This window comes from Doryrhamphus excisus, linkage group LG9 (assembly GCF_037039965.1).
Source record: "Doryrhamphus excisus strain RoL-2023G ecotype Guam linkage group LG9, RoL_Dexc_Guam_v1.1, whole genome shotgun sequence".
Lineage (NCBI taxonomy): Eukaryota > Metazoa > Chordata > Actinopteri > Syngnathiformes > Syngnathidae > Doryrhamphus > Doryrhamphus excisus.
In genome coordinates this window covers 20,986,095-20,999,609 of record NC_136365.1, presented here as the reverse complement: position 1 = coordinate 20,999,609, position 13,515 = coordinate 20,986,095, and the positions used below count along the sequence as shown (strand labels likewise).

The 13,515-nt window shown below is 45.9% G+C and overlaps 2 protein-coding genes across 4 annotated transcripts; one reads left to right on the top strand and one right to left on the bottom strand.

Moving 5' to 3' along the window:
* The first annotated feature begins 18 nt into the window (after positions 1-18).
* On the top strand, positions 19-5,757 carry mtif2 (mitochondrial translational initiation factor 2). Of its 3 annotated transcripts, XM_058067830.2 has the most exons (14): positions 20-237; positions 351-484; positions 566-680; positions 1,991-2,162; positions 2,239-2,399; positions 2,476-2,652; positions 2,720-2,859; positions 2,925-3,049; positions 3,114-3,318; positions 3,387-3,639; positions 3,709-3,849; positions 3,911-4,075; positions 4,149-4,289; positions 4,376-5,757. In XM_058067830.2, the coding sequence occupies exons 2-14, from the start codon at positions 353-355 to the stop codon at positions 4,543-4,545; spliced, it is 2,097 nt and encodes a 698-aa protein (XP_057923813.2). In that variant the 5' UTR covers positions 20-237; positions 351-352; the 3' UTR covers positions 4,546-5,757. The 3 variants fall into 3 exon arrangements, with proteins under 3 accessions (XP_057923804.2, XP_057923813.2, XP_057923824.2); XM_058067821.2 differs by having other exon boundaries at positions 19-237; positions 351-680; XM_058067841.2 differs by lacking the exon at positions 20-237 and having other exon boundaries at positions 375-484; positions 556-680.
* sde2 (SDE2 telomere maintenance homolog (S. pombe)) lies at positions 4,330-6,929 on the bottom strand. The gene is made up of 8 exons (XM_058067856.2): positions 6,763-6,929; positions 6,322-6,439; positions 6,138-6,249; positions 5,782-5,951; positions 5,603-5,717; positions 5,419-5,529; positions 4,920-5,346; positions 4,330-4,842 (listed from the first exon to the last, which is right to left on the bottom strand). Exons 1-8 carry the CDS (start codon positions 6,865-6,867, stop codon positions 4,612-4,614), a joined length of 1,389 nt encoding a protein of 462 aa, XP_057923839.2. The 5' UTR covers positions 6,868-6,929; the 3' UTR covers positions 4,330-4,611.
* Between the last annotated feature and the right edge of the window lie 6,586 nt (positions 6,930-13,515).

Sequence of the window (13,515 nt, the reverse complement as noted above, 5' to 3'; positions counted from 1 at the left end):
GGCGCTAGCGGTACATCTGCAATGCCGGCATAGTGTCATGGCGGCGCCCATGTCAGTAGGACGACGACTGATCTGCTGGCTTTAATTTCAAGATGAGCTGCAAATGATACACTTTTCAGATTCGTAAATGAAGATAATGTTTGTTTTGTTTTTATTTATTTATCACATTACGTCAGAACGAGGCTGATTAATTCAGACGTGGATGTTTGTTTCGTGGAACTTGGAGTCGCCCAGCGGGTAAACATTTAATCCATTTAACTTCTTTCAGTGACATCTGTGTGCATAGAAAAAATAAGTATTTAAATACTTTTTTTATTCAAAATAAAAGTAATATTTCACTTTTCTTACAGATATGAACATGATGACTTCCGTGGTGCACGGAGCCCGGCGCCTCGTGTACGCTTCCAACTTCCTGTCTCCATCCCTGCTTTCTGTTTCAAGCCCCGCCCCCCTGCTCACGTGCAGGGCGCTGGCCTCCAAGCAGGTGAGTTGTCAAGGTCCGAGAAAAGCACGCCGCCCACCCATGATCCGGGGTTACGTGACCTCACTTTGTAGCCTACTGCAGTTCAAAGGTCAAAAGAAGGATCAGAAGCCAAAAGTCAACGTCAGCAAACAGGAAGTGGAGATCCAGCAGAGGATGACGGTGGAGGCACTCGCTCGGGCCATCAACCGAGACGTTGGTAAGAGGATTATTCTATTTTAGGATCTACTGTAGCCAATTTTGGAATGTGGGAGGAAACCGTAGTACCCGGAAAAAAACCCAAACATTCACGGGAAGAACATGCAAACTCCACACAGAGATGGGTGGAATTGAACCCTGGTCCCCTAGCTGTGAGGTCTGTGTGATAACCACTCGCCCGTACCAGGAAAAAAATGTATTCATGGGAAGGAATATTCCAATCTCCATGTCTACATGCGCCGCTATAATCAATCGGAATAGTCAATGGATCATGTGCAGTAAAACGTAAACAACATCACATGATTCATCAAAGATGGCGGACAAGAGTGTGATTACCGCTGAAAGAACGCACCCTGACAAATTTCCTTGGGGGAAAAACATGGAAACTCCACACAGAAATGTCCGAGTTCCACGTGGCGGTTCCACGTTATATGAAATGTAATTCCAGGGAATGTAATTTCAGTGTATACATGGAAAGGAATATTCCAATCTCCTGTCTACATGCACCGCTATAATCAATCGGAATAGTCAACGGGGCATGCGCAGTAAAACGTAAACAACATCATGGAATTGAACCCTGGTCCCCTAGCTGTGAGGTCTGCGTGCTAACCACTCGTCTGCCGTGCATCCCGTACCAAAAAAAAATGTATCCATGGAAAGGAATATTCCAAATCTCCTGTCTACATGCACCGCTATAATCAATCGGAATAGTCAACGGGGGCATGCGCAGTAAAACGTAAACAACATCATGGAATTGAACCCTGGTCCCCTAGTTGTGAGGTGTGCACGCTAACCACTCAACCACAGTGCAGCCTTCTTTTTAGTCTATAAAAAAGTCTAAATGTTCCTTTTTCCGAATGGAATTTTCCCGAATGATGTACCAGAAAACAGTTTATACATGGAAAGGAATATTCCAATGCCGTGTCTACATGCGGCGCTATAAATAAACGGAATAGTCAATGGGGCATGCCCAGTAAAACGTAAACAACATCATGTGATTCATCAAAGATGGCGGACAAGAGTGTGATTACCGCTGAAAGAACGCAACCTGACAACTTTCCGATTAAGCGGGTACAAGATGCCTCAATCGGATTGGGGAAAGGAATATTCCACCCTTGTGAATCCGATTATATATTCATTCGGATTGGCACTTTTCTTTCGGAATGGTTAGATTCTTTCCGTTTGAGCAAATAATCCGAATGGAATTGGAATATTTGTGTCCATGTAAACGTGGCTAACAAAGAGTAGCAGAATTCCGATTTCAACCAAAATATGCTTCCATGTTCTCTTGTGTGTTTGTGGTGTTCCCAGACCACGTCGTGGAAGCGCTGCTGAACACGCCGCTGAATGCCAACGCTCTGGAACCGGACTCGGTTCTGGATGAGAGGTGGATCAAAGAGGTGGTGAAGCTGTCGGGAATGAAGTTCCGATGGGCCAAATTGAGCGAGAATGAAAAGAGAGAGAACCGAGACGCCGTGCCAAGGTACTTCCTCATGAAATGTCCAGCGAGTTCGATGCCGCTAGTGTAAAATCATCAACTGACCTATGACCCCCCGTAGACCGCCGGCGGACCCGAGCGTGATGGTTCAACGTTCCCCGGTGGTCACCATCATGGGTCACGTTGACCACGGAAAAACCACGTTGCTGGACAGTCTCAGGAAGAGCCAGATTGCCGCCACGGAGGCCGGCGGCATCACACAGCACATCGGAGCGTTCCGAGGTACGGTATCACCGTCGGCGCCGTCGTCACAACGCCACGTTCAGGAAACCACAGCGGCGCTTTTGATCTCTCGTAGTTGAGTTGCCGACAGGTGAGACGATCACGTTCCTGGATACGCCCGGTCACGCCGCGTTCTCCGCCATGAGGGCGCGCGGAGCCAACGCCACAGACATCGTTATCCTCGTCGTGGCGGCGGATGATGGCGTCATGACTCAGACCGTCGAATCCATCCGGCACGCCAAACAAGCCGGAGGTACGCACAAGGCAGGAAGTTGATTTGTTGTTTTGGCTAGCGGTGTCAACGTCGTGGTGCGTTCCAGTTCCCATCATCGTGGCGGTCAACAAATGCGACAAACGTCAAGCCGACCCTCAGAGAGTCAAACAGGAACTCCTCGCTCACAATGTCGTCTGCGAGGAGTTCGGAGGAGACGTTCAAGCCATTCACGTCTCCGCCTTGAAGGTACTAACGATTTGTGACGGTCATCGGTTGTCAGAAGGCGTTGATGTCGTCGTTACCGTCGCCAGGGTGACAACCTGCTAGCTCTGGTCGAGGCCACGGTGGCGCTAGCGGAGGTGTTGGAGCTGAAGGCGGAGCCTGATGGCGCGGTGGAGGGCGTGGTCATCGAGAGTCGCACGGACAAAGGCAAAGGGTGAGTTGCTAAATGTAAGGAAACACGACGTTTCTGATTTCCACTTCCTGTTCTTTCTTATCAGTGCCGTCACGACAGCCATTGTCCAGCGGGGGTCGCTAAAGCGAGGGTGTATCCTGGTCGCAGGAAAGACTTGGGCGAAGGTGCGCTTCCTGTTCGACGAGAAAGGCAGAGCGGTGACAGAGGCGGGGCCCAGCATGGCGGTGGAGGTGATCGGTTGGAAGGAGCTCCCGTCTGCCGGCGACACCATCCTGGAGGTGGAATCTGAGGTCAGGATGCCACGCCCCTTCTTGGCGCCCGAGACAAGCGATGACATCATGGTTTTTGTTGTCCGCAGCAACGAGCGAGGGAGGTGGTGGACTGGAGGACCCACGAGGAGGAGACGCAGAGGCTGAGGGCGGAGCAAGACGCCATCGAGGTCAAACAGAAAGAACATCTGGAGAACTACAGGAAGGAGAGGGAGGGGCTTGCTCACCTCAATTGGCGCCAGAGGAAGTGGCATCGGTACCAGAAGAACAAGGCCAATTTCGCTGCGAGGGCGAGCGAAAAGACGATTGACGACCAACTCAGCCTGCCGCTCATCATCAAAGGTAGGCTCCGCCTCCTCCACGTCGGCCATCTTAACGTATCAAAATGTATCAACATTCCCGGTTTTCCAGCTGATGTTGACGGCTCTGTGGAGGCCATTTTGAACATTTTGGAAACCTACGACGCTCAGGATCAATGTCAACTAGAGGTCGTTCACTTCGGCATCGGCGACGTCTCCGAAAACGACCTCAACATGGCAGACACCTTCGGAGGTATAAATCTGTGACATCACAGACGGCCTGTGACGGTTTTAGTGACGTCGCTCGTCCTCAGGCAGCGTCTACGGCTTCAACGTGGCGGCGAGCAGGTCCATTCAGCAGGCGGCGGCGAAACGAGGCGTCCCGCTGAGGCTTCACGCCGTCATTTATAAGCTGATCGATGAGATGAAGGCGGAGCTGAATAGCAAGTTGCCGCCGATCGTACGTCACAACACCGTGGGTGAGTCATCGCGTCAGAACGGGAACGTTTGTGTCATCGTCTCGAACTTTGACCTTTTGGATCCGCCTAACAGGTGACGCGACGGTCCTGGCTATGTTCGATGTGACGGTAGGCAAGAAGAAGATGGCGGTCGCCGGCTGTCGTGTGCAGAAAGGTCAGCTTGATCGCAAGCTCAAGTTCCGTCTGATTCGAGGTCGAGACACACTATGGGAAGGTGAGTCGAGCGGCCTTCAAAATAAAAGCACACCTTCACGGTTTGTCAATAAGTTTATTGAAAATGGGATGCGTTCCTTGTGAAAGGTTCTCTCATAGCATTGAAGCACCACAAGGATGACGTGAACACCGTGAGGGCGGGAATGGAGTGCGGTCTGTCAGCTGATTCGGACGTAACGTTCCTTGTCGGCGATGTCATCGAATGTTTTGAGGAGATGGACGAACCACAGGTCACGACCTGGGACCCTGGCTTTTGAGCCAAAAGGACCAAAAAAAAAAAAAAGTAATTTAAAACAAACAAACAGGAAGTTCCCTTTTTGTCTTCATTTCCTCTTGGACTTAACGGGCTTGGCGAGCAGCGCCGGGTTGATCTGGTCCGTCTGTAGGTTTCTTACGGCGAAGAGGCGGGCAGCGCGTTCGCTCAGCGTTCCTCCGCACTTCACTCCACGACTCATCAGTTCCTGCTTGAGAACATCCAGACCCAAACGTTCCAACTCTTGAACGCTCTTGGCGGAGGACACGCTGGCTGTCGTGACGCCATCACCGCCGCCACACTGTGGACCACGCACACGCCAATCACATCAGAAAACAAAGCCACATCATGTGATCACATAAGGGGAGGAGTTCTCACCTGCAGCTCAGGCACCGCCCCCGCATCCACTTGATGGGGCGTGGCCTCCTGGACCTTGATTTCCTCCTGGGGAGGCGTGTCCTTCTGGACCTCGACTTCCTGCTGGGGAGGTGTGTTCTCCGGGGTGGGCGTATCCTTCTGGACCTCAACTTCCTGCTGGACTGCGACATCTTCCTGGGTGAGCGTATCCTTCTGGACCTCGACTTCCTGCTGGGGAGGCGTGTCCTTCTGGGTGGGCGTATCCTTCTGGACCTCGACTTCCTGCTGGGGAGGTGTGTCTTCCTGGATTGCGGCATCTTCCTGGGTGGGCGTATCCTTCTGGACCTCGACTTCCTGCTGGGGAGGTGTGGCCTCCTGGACGTCTACCTCTTCGGGGGGCGTGGCCTTCTGAAGCGCCACATCCTCCTGAGGCTGCATGGCCGCCATGCTAACCACAACAAACGCCACCGGTGACAAACTATCCACGTTAAGACAAAAAAAACAAAAAAGGCACAGCCACCTGCTGCTTGGCCCAGGCTCCACCCTCTGCGTTGTCATGGTAACAGCAGCTGCACAGGATGTGGATGGCGAATCGTCGTCGTCCTCTGAGCTCAGCTCGCCAACGCCACTCCTGACGCCGTGACAACCAATGTATAAATAAATAAAGTAGCATGACAACGTGCGTTCTCGTGACAGTGGCTCACCAAAAACACGCCCCCATCTTTTTCGGCTTCTTGATTGGCGGCTCACTTTGACCGGAGGCGTGTCTCTTCGGGGACAAGCGGGCGCTCACCTGGGAGCCGGATGCTGCCTGCAGACCTGGAGACAAGTCAATCAGACGACAAAGAGAACGCGTGTGTGAATTATAACCCCGCCCACTGACCTTTGAGAACCGAATCCTCGAGTCGTTCGGACAGGTCGTGACACTGCTGCTGGTACGAGGCGTCGCTGAACTGGTGTTTGGGTTCCATGAGCTTCCGCTGCAGACGCTCCAGACGCCGCTGCTCCTTCTCCGCCTCGCGTTCCGTCTGCTGCTTTAGCCAATCCGCCATCCTGACGCACACGAGGAACAAGTTATTTCAAAATAAAAGAGACAGATTAGCTTAATTTGCCTTCCGCCGTGTTTGATTGTACAAACAATAAAGCATATTGTGTTGCCTTCAATGTCTTTGATAATGACCGTCCTACATTAGCACCAAATCATCCACTCTCAAATCGACACATCGGTTCAGAACGCACTCTTTCTCGTGATTGACATCTCGCAGGCGCCGTCCACTCAGATCTCTGCAGGCTTCACGATTGGTCGTCTTCTCGATCTGAGCGCCGAGAGCTCGCAGCATTGAACCGAACCCTGAACACATCACGCAAGAAAGTCATTCAAGGAACCGCCCACCGATTTGCCCGCTTCTTTGCTGAAACTCACCTCCCTTCCCGCCACGGAGACGGGGCACGAGGTGATAGATAGCCCCGCCTTGCAGGTCATCATCCAGGCAGGCCCGACGGCCATCTTTGTTGACGTACAGGTCATGTGGCGATACCGCCTGAACAAAAGGTAATGTGACATTTTTATACAATTGCTGTATTTGATTTACTTTGACCCAACACACTGATTCGATGAAAAATTTATTTTCTCAACTTTGAAATCTTTATTTTATCGTTCCAGTTACTAAGCCGTTACTAACTACATTATATAAAACCCTAAAAAGAAATGGCTAGGACCGACGACACCGAATTAAAAAGCTAACTAAAGAATTGTGTATAAAAATGAACCGTTTAGCTAAAGCTAACCAAACACGCTAGCCAACATCGGAAGTTGTGACATTTAATGGTCGTTTTTCCGCCTCATTCTGACATCAACACTCACCCGTTGTTGACCGAACCGCAGCAAGATATCTCCAACCACAGAACCTTCTGGAAACACAAAGTTGGAAAACTTCGATCCACCCGGGGCACAAACAAACACCTCCATGCTAGCTGGCTAACTCGTCGACAGTGGCAGCGTCGTCTTCCGCTGATTCTTCTTCTTCGTTTATTAGCAAGCAACGTTCAGTGTGCATTTAGCGCCATCTTGCGATTAGGAGTTTTATTTTACTTTGATCTTTTCAATGATTCTTCGTCAAAATTGAACTACTAGACGTCATTAGGTAGTTTAGGGTCGCTTCAACACACACAAAATCCTCCCAAGTCCACTATAATTAAATAAATTCTCAGCATTTAAGCTGGTGAAACGATGAATAAAATGTGTCGAAATAATGACGGATCATTTAACGTTTGGAACTACGCATAATAGTTCCAGGTAGGGTTTTGCATATACGTATAAAAAAGTAATGTAACGGAAGTGGTTCATCAACAAGCTCTTTTTATTTCAAAATAAAATGACTACCGTAAACACATCACAAAAGCACACCCGCACATCTGATGCGTTCAATGTAAGCCAAAACAGTCAGACAACCAAAACACAAACATGTATAAGAGTATAAAAATATACATTTTTCATTAACTGAAGTCGAAGAAATAAAAGTCTTTGTATATGCACAAAATACTTATTTTTTTAATCTCAAATATTGTTACAAAATCTGTTAGTGAGCATTCATAATTCATAATTGCTGATTAGACAGCATTATTACTGCATAGGTGTAGCTGACCTACATCTTGTAGCTATATAAGTAAAGATAAGATAAGATGGGGCCAATAATTAACCGCACGACCTTACATGGAGCCATCTTGATTGACAACATTACTGCAAATATTTTGGCGTGTGTTGACTTCCACCTCCCCCTGCACGGTTACCTAACGTGAACTGTGATGTACACGTCCAACTTGCATGGTCACTGCAGCCTTCCACTGGCGTGGAAGGTGTCAGAACATTAGCATGGTGAGCAGTTGGACGCTGACGGTTGTCTTTCACTGTGAATATCAACCAGCAGGCCGGCTGCCTCGATGCGTGACTCAGATCTCCTCCGACTACTGGGTCGTTCAGGAAGAAGCACCAACCAGGAGATGGTGCTCTTTCTTTCCTCCTGTGAGAGGACTTGACTTCAACTTCTCCAGATTCAAGAACACCTGGAGCCATGTCAGTCGGTCCCGGTCCTCCAGGGACTTGAACACTACAGAAGGAAGAAAGACACAGGTCCAGGAATCTTCATGGTATGATATTTTCTCAAGACAGAATTGAATGTAAAACACTGAGCTTTTATTCGGTGAAAAGAAATGAACTAAAAAACCCCAATCGGAAGCCCTACTTTGAAACCCTAACTCCAATTTCAAACCCTAACCCCAATTGAAAACCCTAACTTGAAACCCTGACCCAAATTGGAAACCTTAACCCTATTTTGAAACACCAATCCTAACTGGGAACACTCATTTCAAACCCCAACCCCCAAATGAAAACCCTACTTTGAAACCCTAACCCCAACTGGAAACCCTAACTTGAAACCCTAACCCCAACTAGAAACCCTAACCCAAACTGGAAACTCTGATTTGCAACCTTAACCCTACTTTTAGAACCCCAATCCTAACTGAGAACCCTCATTTCAACCCCAACCCCCATATGGAAACCCTACTTTGAAACCCTAACCCCAACTAGAAACCCTAATTTGGAACCTTAACCCTACTTTTAGAACCCTAACCCAAACCGGAAACTGTGATTTGCAACCTTGACCCTACTTTTAGAACCCCAATCCTAACTGGGAACCCTAATTTCAACCCCGAACCCCCAAATGGAAACCCTACTTTGAAACCCTAACCCAAACTGGAAACCCTATTTGGAACCCTAACCCAAACTGGAAAGTGTGATTTGCAACCTTAACCCTACTTTTAGAACCCCTAATCCTAACTGAGAACCCTCATTTCAACCCCAACCCCCATATGGAAACCCTACTTTGAAACCCTAACCCCAACTGGAAACCCTAATTTTGAACCATAACCCTACTTTTAGAACCCTAACCCAAACTGGAAACTGTGATTTGCAACCTTGACCCTACTTTTAGAACCCCAATCCTAACTGGGAACCCTCATTTCAACCCCAAACCCCCAAATGGAAACCCTACTTTGAAACCCTAACCCAAACTGGAAACCCTATTTGGAACCCTAACCCAAACCGGAAACTGTGATTTGCAACCTTAACCCTACTTTTAGAACCCCAATCCAAACTGGGAACCCTCATTTCAACCCCCAACCCCATATGGAAACCCTACTTTGAAACCCTAACCCCAACTGGAAACCCTAATTTGGAACCTTAACCCCACTTTGAATCCCTAACCAAAATGGGAAATTTGAAACCTTAACCCCAAATGAAAACCCTAATTTGACACCCTAATTTAAAACCGTACCCCAATGGGATCCCCTACTTTGAAACCCTAACCAGAAACCCTCATTTCAAACCTTTTTTTTTAAATAAATAGTTTTCTTTTTAACAAGTGTATCCATTGATTTGTTTTGAGTTTTAATTGATTTTTAAAAAATACTTTCTGGAATACTCCAAGCATGAATAATTAATAATTTTAATGATAATAATGTTTCATTTTGTCTTCCACAACAATGGACTGGAAGTAGTTAAAGTGGCCTATTTATCCTGTTTAGTGGCAGTCACACCTTGCATCCGTTGCCTGGCAACGCCTCCCCATTGTGGTCTGTGGCGTGAGATAGCAGGAAGTGATGCTGTGCTCTGGTGAACGACTATAGCAATGATGTAACAATGTTCCCAGTGTTTTTGTGTTTGGTGTAAATTTGCACATAAAACATCTTTAGGTAGAACTGTACAATCTGACGATTAATTGGCTAATTGATTAATCGGCGACTCTAAATTGTCCATAGGTATGAAGAGCTAGCAACCTAAAAGTTATTTCTTTTGAACTTAAATAGCCAAAAACTTACCACTTCCACACGGATAGGGAGGATAACTATTAACAGTTATTTAACCTTTAACATGAACATTAATCAAAAGTAGTAATTTTTTTTTCTGGGTACATGATACCATACGGCATCCGTATCATAACATTAAACTTTCATATCAAGGCGGGGGCCTCAAACTAGCATCCTGCGTGCCACATTTGGCCCGCGGGCCGCATGTTTGAGACCCCTGATTTACACGGTCATAGAGTTCACAATGCAAGTTTATTATAATTTGGCCACACGGGGGCAGCAGAGCAACCTATGAAAGCAGCTGAACTGATGAGGTCAGAAAGCAGCCACCCTTCAATGTTTACATTTGGATTCATCCGTATTCAAAATAGAGTTAGCACACTTATATCATAGATATAAATGCAGAATTAAGATATGACTTAACGGTAACGATGTCATCATTGAATGTGCATTTTTTTTTCAGTTGTCAGTGCGGATCCTTTCACGTCTGAGTACAGGTAATAAGCATCACAAAGCATTTACTCAAACATAAATCTCAATCACAATAACTGCTTTATTACCGGGGGCGACAAAAAGAACCAAAATCTTCCTCCAAAGCCTCTCTAAGCTCAAAATCGACAGCATCGTTTTCTTCTCCTCCTCCATTGGAGCCATCTGTTGCTCATTTTCATTTCGTTCCATCTCATGTTGGCCCGGTAAAGCTCGCATGTTGTTGAAGATTTTGTTCATTTTATTCATTCCAGTAAGCTTTGTTTGTTTTGAGCCCCAACATGTACAGACAGTACATACAGTATAGTATATACTACAGTATATACATATATAAGAACGGCAGTCACTAATTACGTTACAGCATAATAATGACATACTGTATAATGCATGACGGCAGACGGAAGCACAGTGGAGCATCCCAACACTGTCACACACAAACGCACGAGTCTGACCTGAACACATCAACAGCAACGTAATTCCAACTCACACTTCCGGGACCCCTGATGATAAATTGAAGGGGACCTGTTATGCTTTTTCCACTTTTCCGACCTATAACTGTAGTTGGAATGTCGTATTCTTGTGTTTAAGCCATGCTAACGTTTCAGAAAATGATATTTTTGCATTTGGAAGTGAGCCCGAAATAAGTTTGGGATGGCTCAAAACGCTCTGTTTCAGAGGGCGTGGCAAAACTGGTCTTTTGTGATGTCACAGAGGAGCTAGCTTCTTTGCGTGTGTGGCTGTAGGTTGCGATATACTCTGACCTGAGAAAAATTCCCTTTTTTTGTCATCGTTGGGTCCTTCCAGGACCCCCCGATGATGAATTGAAGGGGACCTCTGATGCTTTTTCCATTTTTCCGACCTATAATGGTAGTTGGAATGTCGTATTCCCGTGTTTAAGACATGCTAAAGTTTCAGAAAATGAGGTTTTTGCATTTGGAAGTGAGCCTTGAAAGAAGTTTGGGATGGCTCAAAACGCTCTGTTTCAGAGGGCGTGGCAAAACTGGTCTTTTGTGATGTCACAGAGGAGCTAGCTTCCTTGTGGGCGTGGCTGTAGTTTGCGATGCACTCTGACCTGAAAAAAAAATCCCTTTTTTTTGCAATTGTTGGGTCCTTCCGGGACCCCCGATGACGGATTGAAGGAGACCTGTTATGCTTTTTCCATTTTTCCGACCTATAACTGTAGTTGGAATGTCGTATTCTTGTGTTTAAGCCATGCTAACGTTTCAGAAAATGATATTTTTGCATTTGGAAGTGAGCCCGAAATAAGTTTGGGATGGCTCAAAACGCTCTGTTTCAGAGGGCGTGGCAAAACTGGTCCTTTGTGATGTCACAGAGGAACAATCTTCCTTGTGGGTGTGGCTGTAGTTTGCGATGCACTCTGACCTGAAAAAAAAATCCATTTTTTTGCAATTGTTGGGTCCTTCCGGGACTCCCGATGACGGATTGAAGGGGACCTGTTATGCTTTTTCCATTTTTCCGACCTATAACTGTAGTTGGAATGTTGTATTCCCGTGTTTAAGCCATGCTAACGTTTCAGAAAATGATGTTTTTGCATTTGGAAGTGAGCCTTGAAAGAAGTTTAGGATGGCTCATTACGTTCTGTTTCAGAGGGCGTGGCAAAACTGGTCCTTTGTGATGTCACAGAGGAACTAGCTTCTTTGTGGGCGTGGCTGTAGGATGCGATACACTCTGACCTGAAAAAATTCCCTTTTTTTTGCCATAGTTGGGTCCTTCCGGGACCCCCGATGAATGAGTAAAGTTTCTTTTATGCATTAAGAGTTTTATATTTAGACGCTTCATTTTAGGTGAAATATCTGCGCTGAGATTTAATAGGCACAAACCTTCAAAGGATTAATATAAAAATCATACTAAACCCCCCCCCCCCCTCGGAAAATCTGTCTGAACAAACACCTCCATCCATTCCTGCCAGCGCGGTTAAAGCACAAGCTGCATCCAAACTAATGTTGCATGTGACACTTTCCCAGCCTTACGAGGACATTAAAACATCTCCTCCAGATAATAACGCAGGGCAATCTGCATAATTACAGCCAGCTCGCTTTGCATCAGCGCTAAGATGGCCAAAGCTCGTTTAAGTAACTTGACTCTGCTCTCAGGTTGGCTGTTAGTCATGAAATGAGAGGTGAGTCACACGCCGGCTTTTGTTAATTGCATGTCTCAAGTCGGGCAGATCATTTGGAAGGATGGAGGGATATTAACGACCTGCGTGAGCTTCTTTGTTAGCTTCTCGCCATATTCACCAGAAGGGAAGATTTTGGATATGTTTTTTTCATTTGAATGCACAAATATTTGGTTTCTTTGCGTTATGATCATTTCATACATTTCTTCATAATAATAATAATAATAATAATAATAATAATAATAATAATAATAATAATAATAATAATAATAATAATAATAATAATAATAATAACTAGATGATGCAATGCAACGCAAAACTGAAACGCTTTGAAAAGGCGCAAAAATCAAAATTTTGAATGAAAAACAAGTCGTTCGGAAGTTGAAGCTGGACTGAAATGCTGTGGAAATATGCTAAAACATAGAATGATAGTACGAGTAAATTGGTAGTTTGAGCTCAAATAGGGAATTGAACCATCCACAACAGCACCAAACACGGGACATTGAAATGTGGAATAAAGTTTTATTCTCCGATGAGAAATAATGTAACCTTCATGGTCCTGATGGCTTCCAACTGGGATGCTTTTTTTTCCCCTTCAATGGAACAATAGAGCTTCAGGTTGTGCAGGGGCGTCAAACGGCATCTGGCGTCGTCTGGAAGTTGAAGCTGGACTGAAATACTGTGGAAATATGCTAAGACATAGAATTAAAGTACTAGTAAATTGGTAGTTTGACCTCAAATGGGGAATTGAACACTCTCTGGGTCTAACTAGATGATGCAATGTCAGCAGACATTATGTGTAAATGTCGAAAAGCTAATTCAAAACTGAAACACTTTGAAAAGGCGCAAAAATCTAAATTTTGACTGAAAAACGAGTCGTTTGGAAGTTGAAGCTGGACTGAAATGCTGTGGAAATATGCTAAAACATAGAATGAAAGTACCAGTAAATTGGTAGTTTGAGCTCAAATGGGGAATTGAACATTCTCTGTGTCTAACTAGATGATGCAATGTCAGCAGACATTGCGAGTGTAAATTTTGAATGAAAAACAAGTCGTTCGGAAGTTGAAGCTGGACTGAAATGCTGTGGAAATATGCTAAAACATAGAATGAAAGTACGAGTAAATTGTT

What these genes read in the sequence shown, in the direction of transcription:
- sde2 (XM_058067856.2), bottom strand. Translation starts at nt 6,867, where the DNA reads ATGGAGGTGTTTGTTTGTGCCCCGGGTGGATCGAAGTTTTCCAACTTT. An exon ending in TGCGGTTCGGTCAACAACGG is followed by an intron (nt 6,440 to 6,762) that starts GTGAGTGTTGAT and finishes CCTTTTGTTCAG; the next exon opens with GCGGTATCGCCACATGACCT. An exon ending in AAGATGGGGGCGTGTTTTTG is followed by an intron (nt 5,530 to 5,602) that starts GTGAGCCACTGT and finishes TCACGGCGTCAG; the next exon opens with GAGTGGCGTTGGCGAGCTGA.
- mtif2 (XM_058067821.2), top strand. Translation starts at nt 353, where the DNA reads ATGAACATGATGACTTCCGTGGTGCACGGAGCCCGGCGCCTCGTGTAC. An exon ending in CGCACGGACAAAGGCAAAGG is followed by an intron (nt 3,050 to 3,113) that starts GTGAGTTGCTAA and finishes CTTTCTTATCAG; the next exon opens with TGCCGTCACGACAGCCATTG. An exon ending in TCCTGGAGGTGGAATCTGAG is followed by an intron (nt 3,319 to 3,386) that starts GTCAGGATGCCA and finishes TGTTGTCCGCAG; the next exon opens with CAACGAGCGAGGGAGGTGGT.